Genomic DNA, 12,444 nt, shown 5'->3' on the forward strand with positions numbered 1-12,444 from the left:
TCTGCTTTGTGGTCGGCTTCACGGCACGAAGAAGTGAGCCACGCTGCTGTTGTGACAGTGTTTCGATGCGTCTGTGTGTTTGTGTGTCCGTTGTCGTCTCGTGACTGCACCGACGCGGAAGGCAGACAGAGGGTTTGGACCGGCGTATGGGACAAACAGGTACAGAGCCAAGCAGCCCCGCGAGAAACAGACAGATATGATTTACCAGAAACATTATGTAGCACATGAGCTACTTTGATGAATGTTATGGTGTTTAACCGGCACATTTGGATGGATAAAGGAAAGCGGTGTTAAAAACCTTCAAATGATTGTTCGATCTAAACCTAGAGAATAATAACAGATTATAGTTATGATCTACTCGATTGATTTGTTTCATTCGTCTCTCTCATGCATTATGCGAGGTGTGGTCTTGACAAGCTTTTGTGTTGCAGTTCACAGGGACCCAGAATGACTTCCCCTGTCCGAGTCATCGTGGTGGGAGCTGGCTGTCGAGGGGAGATCTACTCCAAGTTTGCATCCGTCCATCCTGAACGCATGGAGGTCAGGAGAGGGCGGTCGCCCCGCTCCCACACATTTGTAACAAAAGGAGACAAATTCAGTGGATAGACCCTTTTGTAGATTGTGTTCATAATTGACAGTAGTGATGAAAAAATTAAAAAAAACATTTCTGAAATGTGTCACAGGAAGATTAATGTCACAGTGCGATATTCCCAAAGTGCATGTTTTCTGTATCGAAACAGTTTGAAAAAGTGCAGTGATTTAAGTAGTTCTTTATAAATTGTTTTCATGAGCCTTTACGTTAATTCTCCCAATTCTCTTCAATACAGGACAGTGTTTTCCCCTCTTGTATTACTACTTTGTTAAGAAAAGGATCCGCAGGCTTTTTCCGTCGCCGCTTAGACATTGATGTCGTGGCGCTGTAACAGGGCACTTGTCCATTTTGTTTACTCTTCACTAATTCAGGTGGTAGGAGTTGCGGATCCAAGGAAATTTGCTCGCTCGAAACTACAGCAGCAACACAGGATTGTGGATGATAATGTATTTGATGGTGGGAATCAAAAGGAATAAAAAAAAAATTGTATTATATATTTTCTGCTGCATGTTGAATTATTGAATGCTCCTTTTCTTTTTGTTTAACTAGACTGGCACAGTATAGTTGAAAGAGAGAAGTTTGCAGATGCTGTGTTAATTTGTACTCCGGACCGCCTTCATAAGGTAAGCTACCAAGCTCCCTCTTTATTCTAATTTAATTTTGATCATTTTAATGTTGCTAATGCAGAAGAAACACCGAAATTGGTGTTCGCGTTCTATAGCACTTACTGTCACAACTCATCACATCTGTTATTTATTGGTAGTCCAATTTTCCACTTTTGTTGAGTCTTTCAATATCATATATCTCATCAGCAATGTCCATCTACTGCCAGAGTCGCACCTTGTTATTGGTCTGAAACAGGGAATGATCTGTTATTGAACTAGTTTGTCTTCTCCAGGAACCTGCTGTGGCCTTTGCAAAGAAGGGCTACCATATTCTGCTGGAGAAACCAATGGCCGTGAGTGTTTTGCATATGAGATTATACACAGAGCATCTTTTCATAGAGCATACATTTAACTTAGACATGGGTGTAAGTGAGTCTACATATAGATATTTACAGTACATGTAAATACATGTTAGTTTGTAATTCTGTCATTTGATTCTTTATGAAATACTTAAAGTCTCCTCTTGCTTGGTTTTCTCACTGTGATTGCATTTGTGTGACACTCATGCCCTCCTCACACAATGTGTCTGTCCACATGACTTTGCAGACGACTGCAGAAGACTGCATGGCCATTGTGGAGGCTTGCACTCAGAGTGGTGTGATACTGTCAGTGGGTCATGTTCTCCGGTATGACCCCACCATCCACAAGATAAAGGTGAACACTTTTCTGTCATTAATCCCAGTGTTTGGTTTATAAAGTCTGACAGCAGCAAACTTGTTATTGAGTTTGAATGACGTCTGGTTTCGTAAAGTTGCTTTGTTGTGGTTGAAAATTCAATCAAGCAATCTTTTTGTAGGAGCTGATAGTTGCTGGAGTAATAGGTGACGTGGTCCATATTCAGCACCTTGAGCCGGTAAGAATGCAAACAGAATGGGAAAAACAACCACAACAAAAACACAATGTCATAAATCTTCAGGGCTCCTCATCAACCCTACTAAATAAAATTAAATGAAGCAGCATATTCTCTTTTTTTTATTGTCCCAAACTCTTTGGCCTACACATACCACTTTTATTACGATGATGAAAATATCTTCATAAACCTGATTTTGTTCCATTTCAAACCTTTATGGACTTAAACTTTGTGCTGTACATTGTCACATATCGACAGTTTGTTTAAAAGCAACATCAACCTCCTCTCTTCTAGGTTGGGTTTTATCACTTTGCACACTCGTTTGTTCGAGGGAACTGGAGGAATGAAGCGGAGAGCTCTTTTGTTCTTTTGGCCAAATCTTGTCATGACATTGACCTGATACACGACTGGGCTGGAGCTCGCAGGTAAACCATCAGGTCACGTCAATGATCAACTCCAAGCTTGTCAGATACTATTCAAATGATGCTGGTAAAACCCATTACCTTGGTGATTGTGTTGTGCCACAGTGTTTTTAGGTGGAAGAGGTCGTTTTCTGTGACTTTATTCTGTTTTTCCTGAGATTAAGCCTGAACAAAGCAGTTTGTCCTCTGCAGGTGTGTGAGATTGTCATCGTTTGGATCTGTCAGCCACTTCCGAAAAGACAACAAGGTATACGCGCTCTGTTCATAGTATAAGGGCCAATACAAACAAGAAACCTTTTTGTACTGTGAAGCTATACGTGCCTTGTGCAACAGCACATCACAGCACTTAAATCCTTCTCAATAGTGCTGAGTTGTGTTTCTGTGTCACTAGGATATAGTTCATATCCACGACAGTTCTCTGGGATACTGCTAACAGAAATCCGTCCCGAACATGAATACTAAATATGACATTGTTTGTCAGCCAACCGGGGCTGCCGATCGCTGCCTGGATTGTTCAATAGAAAGAGATTGTCCGTACTCTGCACGCAAAATCTACCTGGACAGAGTGAAACAGGTGAACATTATTTTCACAATTCATCCACTACACTTAACTATCTGTGAGCATGATACTTTGCTTGTTATACATCCTTTTATATGTACTGTGTATGTGTGTTTGTATGTGCTAGGGGCACACGGGCTGGCCCGTATCAGTCATATGTCCAAGCTCGTTGCCAGACATCGAGTCAGTTACTGAGGCACTGAGGACTGGACCTTATGGCCGCTGTGTGTATGAGTGTGACAACGATGTCTGTAGTAATCAGGTAACTCTGACTTTATATCTCTTAATCTCCATGGTACAACATACCGTAACTCGACTTTGACCCATTAAGTTTGTTTGTGCTTAAATAAAATTCCACGAGGGATGCAATAGTATTCATGGCGACATCATACACAGGGTTAAAATAAACTTTTGTATCAGATCATTTCAGCTCATGATAGAAACTTAAAAGTGACTTGACATGTTAGAAATGAACGTAAACCATTATATATCAAGGTATATGAAATATTGGTTGATTTTTACCTGCGAACTGTGGCATTGTTTTTTGATTTGGTTTAAGCCACTGGCTGTAACGTCCTTTTATTGACAGTTAATCAAAACTTAAAATTCCTAATTTACTTTCATTAAAAAAATACTGAATTTATGGTGCTTGACTTGATCTATCATCATGTGAAGTCATTATTCACAGTTATAAGCATGAGACTCTTTCCCCCTTTGACTTGTCTCTTCTGTTTGACCAGGTTGTTAACATGGAGTTTGAAGGGGGTCTGACGGCAGGCTTGTCCATGGTCGCCTTCACTAAGGAAATTTGCAAGCGAAAAACAACCATCTATGGCAGCAAGGTAGGACTGGAATGAATGTGGATTTTAATATTTAAGATTCAAGAGGCGCTGCTTAGAAAATAAGATAGCAATAAAATGTATCATACATTTTTTTCATACATACACATCACATACATATTATACAAACACTATGTGGGCAAAGCTACAAATACACAATAATATTACACCTATATTTTACTCAAATATCATGTATTATGGAGGATTGTCTGTCTGTCTGTAAATAAAGACTAAAAAATGCCCCCAAAAATATCATTTAAAAAAGAAGAAAGTCTTTAGTGTGTGGATTCAATGTCCAGGTAAAAGTTTGTCATCAATTCAGATCAGCACTGATTTTTCTCAGGTCAAAGTACAGTTAACTGTTATAATGCAGCGGCCTTTACGACCAGAATTTAAAAAAACACAGCTACTGTGTCATGAGTTGATCAATTGTGACTGCTGTTAACTGGTTAGCACTCTTCTAAGATGGAACAGCTACAGTTGTGTACTATAATGATGTGTATCCTCACAGGGGGAGCTGTCATATGATGGCCATGAGGTATGCGTGTTTGACTTCCTGACCCAGAGATCTACAAAGCACACTGCACATGAAAACACCCCCTGGCAGTTTGGCATGAGTGGCCATGGTGGAGCAGACTACCACCTCATGGATGCCTTTATTTCTGCTGTGGCAGTGAGTACTTATAAATACTAGTCTTTTTTTGTCTGTGTATAGTTTTCTGTAGAGCTTTTATTTTTATACTTGATCGACGCCAGAACCACCTCTATTGGTGGTTGAATTATATGAGCAGCTTTGATATGAAACTTTTATGGAGAGTTGAGTCATACTTGATTTGTAATAAATGGAAAATTAATATTCATATTCACATAGCCATGTGTGTGTCTTGTGTGTGCAGAACAAAGATCCATCCCTGATCCGATCGGGTCCTGCGGAGACGCTACAGAGCCATTTGCTGGTGTTTGAGGCCGAGCGTTCGCGGCTGGAGGGCAGGGTGGTGTACTGTGGCGATGCTGGCCAGAGCTAGATGACGGGAAAACACTGTGACATTCAAATGTCCTCTCTATTTAATCATAACACTATGATACATGGGTGATTCAAGACACATTCAGATTCATGAATGGAAGGCCAAAACTTGGTGTATTCGTGCATAGCATTTTGCACATATTGCTCAGGGATGTTAATACTGTGTGTGTTTGTGTCTTCAGTGAATGACTGAAGCTGTTAAGTTTTTTAATTAGATCAGTATTAGGTATATAATTGCCAAGAACTTGATAATTTGTTGCTCAGCATAATGCCACTGTATGATAATTTTTTGTGAAGTAATGTTCACAAATTCTCAAATCATTTCTACTAAAAAGTTTAGACGCACGCATAATGTATTTTCATTCCATGCCAGTCAGTGTCAGTGTTCATAATATATCTATGATCTATTGATGATTGCTAAAGGTGTTGTAATGTCCCTCTAGATGGATTGATGTGATACTCAGAGCGTAAGTGTAAAATTGGCAACTATTGCACTTAACTACGGCTTAAACTTTATTCAACAGATTGTGAAATAATGCACATAAGCTTAAGCATTTTTTCAAAATCCAAGTGAATTGGATTGATTATACATCAGGTTATTCTCTCTATTGAATGACTGGTGTTATTATGCTTCCCAGCATCTCATGATCACTAAAAGTATATTAAGTGTTTAAGATCAATTCTCAAGCTCAGGGCTTTGAGTTGCTCTGTGTCATGGCGCAGCACCAACTGTAAACATCAGGACAGTCTTTCATACTTTTCGTCTAAATCTGAGGGATACATTTTTAAAAAAAAGTTGTGTGTCTATAATGAGCCTAATGAAAACAGTAAAGCAATGATTCAAAAGGTTATTGAAAAGCAGTTTGTATAATCAGAACCTTTCTTTTGCCCATACATGGACAGAGATTTGCATTTCAACAGATTCATATTAATCACAGGAGACAGGAGGCAAAAAAAGAAAAAGGAAATAAAGTTACTTGTGCCCACGACTATCTTCATTTTTTATCCCCTTAGGGGATAAATAAAATTCACATTGTGTTTATCATATACAGTATACATTTATATATGACAATATGTTTTCTATCGGGAGGAGACGGACAAAAACAACTCCAATGTTTGTCATTTTTCAAAAGGATTGTGTTGTGCAGAGGTGCCCTTTACTGAAATTTAAATCAATTATATAAATGATAGTATTTATATATTACTATCCAGCCTCTTGTGCTCTTAGAAATACTAAGTGACAGTAGAAAAACCTCATGCATTTCCACAGCACTGTTGAAGTAACATCTTTCGAACACAAGGTGTCACTAGTTCATTTGCTCAGAAATCCACACATTTGATCAGCAGTGAACACTGGGATGACAGTGGTCTGTTGTGTTCAAAGATATTATAAAATGCTGGAGAATATCACAACAATAAATATCAAGCATATAATGACTGCGTTAAAGAGTCGTCCAAAACACTGTCCACAGCAGGAGAAGGCAAGACACATTGTCAAGTGGCTTTGGCAAATCAACCAATTTATTGTTAGTTATATAAGTTATCAAATTATCATTTTACGACTATTATTGGAATAGTGGGATGATGGAACTTTGTACATTCAATCTATCTTCCAGATTGCTGAAACTAAAAACTATGGAATTAAATGTCAATTCCCTCAAATGGGTGCCATGGTCTGATCACAGGACTGTGAGCGATTGCTCTAATATGCAACCTCGAGTGCACTTCTTCTCATTGCCCTCCTACTATCCTTCACCAACACTCCCCAGTTCTGTGGATGATGTTCAATCTTTTGATGCAAAATTATTTCATTTGAACATTTTCTTTGATTTCAAAATTATTTTCTGGCACTTGATGCAGCAGCAGCGAAATTTGCAAAATTTAAGAGCTGGCCAATGTGAACTGAATCTACCTTTTCCAGCTGAGGTTGAATGTAGGAAATGTGGGGTTTTTTTGCCATCTGCAGTTACTCAAGCTCCTCCCCCAACTGTCCTATAGTCATCTGCTCATTGAAGCATTTGCAAGCCTAGAATAGAAATAAACCTGTAGTTAGAACAATGATAATGAATCTTATGAAATAAAATTTGATAAATAGTAAAAAAAAAAGTAAATGACTTTTACAAAAACATGAAGTTGATGGAAATGTAATTTCAATTATTGAGAAAGTGGATTCTCTGCCTCTCTATCATAAGCCATGAGCAGTTTGTTTTCTATTGAGTCTGCGGTTTCAGTAAGTTGTCGTCATCAGATTTTCTACTATGGCGTAAATTCCCTCCCCACCAGTCCTCTGTCCTGCCAACTTCCTCTCCCAATTCAGAATCTGAAAGATAAAAAAAAACAAGCCAACTAGTGGGATCAACTGTGGTCAGAAAATCAGGAGGAATTCATTCAACCGCTCTGTGAGAGGTCCACAACAACAACTGCACCAGAGGTATTTCAAGACGCCCCTTTGCCTTTTTCAGCATTCGGCTCCTCATCTATTCTGTCTCCACAGGCCAACATGGCAGCACGGTCTGGATAAACGGTAGCATCAGTCCAATGGCTACAACGAGTCTGGGAGACCCTGACGTTGCGTAAAAATGCTTCACTTTTATCCTGTAGCCCATATCTCATAAATATAGATTACGTTTGGACAAAACATGTCAAACTTGGAGGACACAGGCAAACATGAAAACATGGGACTGGTGTCATGATAAGCTTTAGTGTGAATTGTTATCGTGCCTTCATACTTGCTACTTGGGCTTTGTAATGCATCCTAAATTGGCATAGTTTGTGAAAAGAAATTATTCCTCTTGGCTTTTGAGTGTAGCCCATGTAACCTTTGTGAATGCCTTAACTCTTCAATCTAATCCCCCTTAATGTTCCTCTGACATCTAGTTTTAATGATGGCTGTTGTTCTGACTAACTGTTTATTAATGATTTAAAATACACAGATATGTAAACGTGCCATCTTTATTTTAATGCCATTATACTCATGATTGTGTAAATCTTTCTATAAATAGATATTCAATCTGTTTCATATTCAAGGTGTCTAGCAGGGACTCAAAGCAACATAATTGAATTATCCATCCAGCCATTGACTATAGCACTTATCCTTTAAGCGTCGCGGGGCAATCCTGTCTGACACTGGTTGAGGGAGAGGGTACACCCAGGACCGGATGTCTGCCCATCACAGGGCCGATAAATGAATTAATATGAATCAAATTAATCAATTGACAAAATCCTAAGTTTTGTTGCCATCATAGGCGAGTTTTACAAATCATATGGGGCCAATTTAGCAGAAACCAGAGCAGGCCTTCAGAGCAGCTCCAACCTCGCAGCTGATGGTGCTTCTCCACACTAAAGTGAGCCTTCAAATAGCCATCGGGGCTGTTTTTGTGTTGACTGAAAGTCATTGAAACTCTCCAATAGCATTTCTCGTCTGGGAATTAAACTGTTGGGTTGCAGGTCTGAACACGCTGAGGCAGACGATGCCTGCACTTAACCTTTTTTGTTTTTACCGTTTTGGCTCGGATACAATATCGCCGTGATTAAATTTAAACTTGTGAGTAAAACCAAACGGGTCATTACGGTGCACATGGAATAAAGTATGACTCACGTTGTATCACACTCAGGTAAAATAGCTCTTCAACTTTATCAGGCAATCACATTCCACTGCGGAGGGAGGTGTCCTTCTTAATTACTCTCGGAACAGCACACCATTCCTGGACCTTGCAACACAGCCAGGATGACTAATTCTGGAGTGTGGCCAAAGGTCCGTATACTCCCTGATGGATCACGTCGTGTTGATGGTAGGACTGACACAGTTGTAAGAACACTGTGGCAAGAAGGGTGTGTAGAGAAAACTGCTGTGAAGTGATGACGAAACGATTGAATCACAGGAACATGTCCTGGTGCCAGGAGGGGATTACAGCAGCGGTGTGAATCGGCACTCCTTTAGGCAATGGTTCATTTTCCATTTGATGTAATATCCTGAGTAATTTTATTATGTTAACCTCAGCCTTATATTCTCTCTTTTTCCCCCACAAAATAAAGGTCAACCTTAAAGTTTTCCCTTAACTCATGTTGATGAAGATGTTTGGGCCTCTCAAGAACTGGTTCTCTTTTCCCCTTTCTCTCTCACACACACACACACACACACACACACACACACACACACACACACACACACACACAGACACACACACACACGTACTTACACACGTACTCACACACATGCCATGGACTGGCGACGTGCTCCAGGAGAAGTTTGCAAACTGAGTCAGCAGCTGTATTTCTCAATGACTCAACCAGTCCACCACAGAGCCCTTTCGTTTCTCAGAGCTCTGCCCTAAACGCTCTCTCAGACACAAGCATGCACTGCCCACATTTGCACGAGGCCTTACCTCACCACAGCATCACTTCCTCCCACTTTACTATGATACGTCTGAAAATCCCAATAGCCCTTAAGAAATATCTTTCCGGGGAATTTTTAACTTTTTGCTTTTGTCCCCTCACTTTGCTTGGAGCTCTATTTTTCTCTCCCTAATAAATAAATATAGACTGGGGACATTCTGTGGTGAGGGATGTGGGTAATTGTCTGCAGAGCTAATAATCCAATAATCGTCGGGAGTCATTTACTGCATGAATCAGTCACGTTGCCAGGAAGAGACTCCCACGTCTGCTTTGAATCTTCTCAAATTCACCTGCCGTCACGTAGTGATATCTGCTGGAGGGCTCTCGTGAGGTCACACACTTGCAAGACAGGCGTCATTGAACGAGGAAGTGGAGGAGGACAGCAGCGAGGGGAGCAGTAAACTGTAAAACACGGTGCCGTCTATCGGTGACTCAACAGGAAATGATGGAGCCGGAATAAGTAAGGTGAGAGAAGGAAAGGGAGCAGGGTGGGAGAGAGAGATAGTGAGAGAGCGAGGTTGACTTTGTCATGCCTCAGGACTCTGAACAATGTTGTGAGGAGAGACAAAGAGGTTTTCTGAGGATATCTGCGTGCCGTGAAGACACAGTTGGCCTCACACGACCCCACAACCCCAAGCCCTGCTTATCAGCACACTAGCGTCGCGACACACACACGTTTACGCACAAGGTAAATGAGCAGCAGTCGAAACAACCATATGAACCAAAGTTGATTTGCTTTCTGTTGCCCTCCCGAGTGATCGCTCTAGGTACATGTCATGTGGTGATTCAGATCGACTTTGGCCCCAGAGCAATCTGCAAACACTGAGAACACAAGCAAATATTGACAGAGTCTTCCTGTCACATCCATTCAGCCAAAATGAAAAACATTCAGTAAGTCCACGACCTGATGGGCAAAACCCAGACGACTTGTGTAGAGTGTATAAAACAATAATATCAAGACCATTGCCCGTATACAGTTTCTCTGCAATGTGCAAAGCCCCTTGTGTCCCCTCCCTTATTTCAAATGAAACTCTTGATTAACTGGAGATTAACTTCACAGCACTGCGGAAGGCCTCCTGCTGACGGGTGGGGAAGTTGCCCAGGCCTCCTGTGTTGCATCCTGGGTAAAGAATTGTTCTTTTCAAGCCTGGTTCTCTGGCATTCAATGAAGCTGTCACCATGACATCAGATGTCACAGAGTTTAAATCACTTTAATCCTTGCCACTTCCTCGGTCACTTCTTTTCTCAGTTTTGTCTTTCAATCCAGGGAATAAAAAAACACAACAACAGCCTGTTTGCTCTCTTGTCTTTTACAGGTGATCGCACCGCCACTCACAAATCTGTGTATTTGTTAATGTGTTTGAATTGTTTTTTTTCCATTCATTTGCTTACAATTATACCTTCTTCACAGGAAGCATTGTCAGTAATGCTATTGGTGTCGTTTACAAAAAGGAAGAAAGCAGTTTTGCACTTGAATAGACTCCACAGAGAGCTTTTCTTTTGGCCCAGTTCCTGAGCTGCCCAACAATTAAAAAGCAGCACAAACCTCTTTCTCCAGCTCATCCGCTTCTCCCTCCTCCCAGTGGCTGCCGCTTCTGTGATAGCTGAGCTGTCTCCTCACAGGATGAGGTGAAAGGCTGTGGTGCGAAGCCCACTCAGACATTCGAGGAGCCCGATTCCTTCCTGACGCCTCCAACTTGTCAGACCCCACCGCAAATTCATTAAATTAAAAGAGATCAAACGAGGTGTGTGTTTTTCCACGTTGCACATGACTGCGCCGACAGCAGCGATACAGTCAGCATGTGAATGGTGCTGATTCAGAACTCAACTCATAACTTTTTGGAAAAAGCACTTTATCCACTATTTTCAACATACCCTCTTTTCTTTGAAATGAAAACGTCAAACATGACTGTTCCATGTCAGGCTGAAGGAAGTGGTGGGTGGTAACAGAGGAGCCCAAAAATAAAAAAAAGCTACACGGCAGCGAACTGGCCTGAGAATTTTGTGATAAATTCTCTTTGATTTTTCCTTACAGAGTTGGATTACTACGCCCCTTGTTTCAGCTGTTGTGTGTCTCACTACAGCATTTACTCATCCATTAAAAACTTTTACTTGGAATAGGAACAGATAGGAATGTCAACATTCTTGCACATGTAGCAGCTATAAGTGAGGCATTTTACCTAATTGGTTTTTTTTAAATGTGAAATTCTAAAAACAGAATGTGAAACCTGAACATAGGACAGGTCGACCGTGACTTTGAAAACAGCCACAGGCTTGTCCGTCCAGTCCGCAGCGGCGCTCTAATTACTATTACATGTTTGTACACAGCTGGTTCCTCTATAAGAGAATTCCCTGTGTCACCATGTCAGCACACCGACCTACACAAATGTATTTACCATGGAACACACATGTTAACACCTACCTGCTTCATTTCGTATTCCAGCTTGAGATACGGTTAAATGGGAGGTGGGCAGAGATCTATCTTCGGAGATGTTTCTTATTCCAGGGAGATGTGAAACAGATCCAGCTCGATAACATCCAGAATTATCACAGGTGTTCATTTTCAACTTGTGCTCACTATTATTTCCTGTTTAAAACCTCGATGTTTCACGTCTTTCATCAAACAGAGCTCAAAAAAGAAAGTCACAAAAGGAGGTCCTTGAGTTGAGGGAGCAATCCATCACACCATTGAAAAGAAAGCACAAGGGGGGGGGGGGGGGGGGGTTACAGATGTGGGAGGTGGGCTTCTGACTGCACTGACATCTGTGAGGGACGGAGGTCTCTCAGAGCAGGAAATGACTTGACCTTCCCTGTGGGAGACCGGCCCGCCTCGACAACAACCCCCACAGCTCTGTGCATCCTGGGTCACGACGAGCACCCGGCGAGGGCCGGAGATCTACAGCAGAGGGGCAGGGCTGAGAAAAATCTGGCGGGCCAGGTGGCAAAAAAAATCTTGATTTGTGGATGACACGGTCTGACCTCAGCACAACAAAACATGGGGGGGGGGGGAGACCAAACGAAGCGCTTAAAAAGGATCGTATGTATGAAGAATACATAAACTGTCAAAATCAAGACGGGAGCTGCAACATAACTCTTCA

The 12,444-nt window shown here is 41.3% G+C and overlaps 1 protein-coding gene across 1 annotated transcript; it reads left to right on the top strand.

The window, feature by feature from the left end:
• The first annotated feature begins 6 nt into the window (after positions 1–6).
• Positions 7–6,391, top strand: zgc:154075 (uncharacterized protein LOC556929 homolog). The gene is made up of 14 exons (XM_035645578.2): positions 7–159; positions 432–540; positions 964–1,048; positions 1,142–1,215; positions 1,491–1,550; positions 1,804–1,911; positions 2,054–2,110; positions 2,402–2,532; positions 2,722–2,776; positions 3,011–3,103; positions 3,216–3,350; positions 3,829–3,930; positions 4,439–4,600; positions 4,824–6,391. The coding sequence occupies exons 2-14, from the start codon at positions 448–450 to the stop codon at positions 4,950–4,952; spliced, it is 1,284 nt and encodes a 427-aa protein (XP_035501471.1). The 5' UTR covers positions 7–159; positions 432–447; the 3' UTR covers positions 4,953–6,391.
• The last annotated feature ends 6,053 nt before the right edge of the window (positions 6,392–12,444 follow it).

This window comes from Scophthalmus maximus, chromosome 3, assembly GCF_022379125.1.
Source record: "Scophthalmus maximus strain ysfricsl-2021 chromosome 3, ASM2237912v1, whole genome shotgun sequence".
NCBI lineage: Eukaryota > Metazoa > Chordata > Actinopteri > Pleuronectiformes > Scophthalmidae > Scophthalmus > Scophthalmus maximus.

Excerpts from the sequence above, each read along its gene's own strand:
- zgc:154075 (XM_035645578.2), top strand. The coding sequence starts at position 448 with ATGACTTCCCCTGTCCGAGTCATCGTGGTGGGAGCTGGCTGTCGAGGG. Across the intron at positions 1,551-1,803 it reads TGCTGGAGAAACCAATGGCC|ACGACTGCAGAAGACTGCAT; the intron begins GTGAGTGTTTTG and ends ATGACTTTGCAG. Across the intron at positions 3,104-3,215 it reads ACCTGGACAGAGTGAAACAG|GGGCACACGGGCTGGCCCGT; the intron begins GTGAACATTATT and ends TGTATGTGCTAG.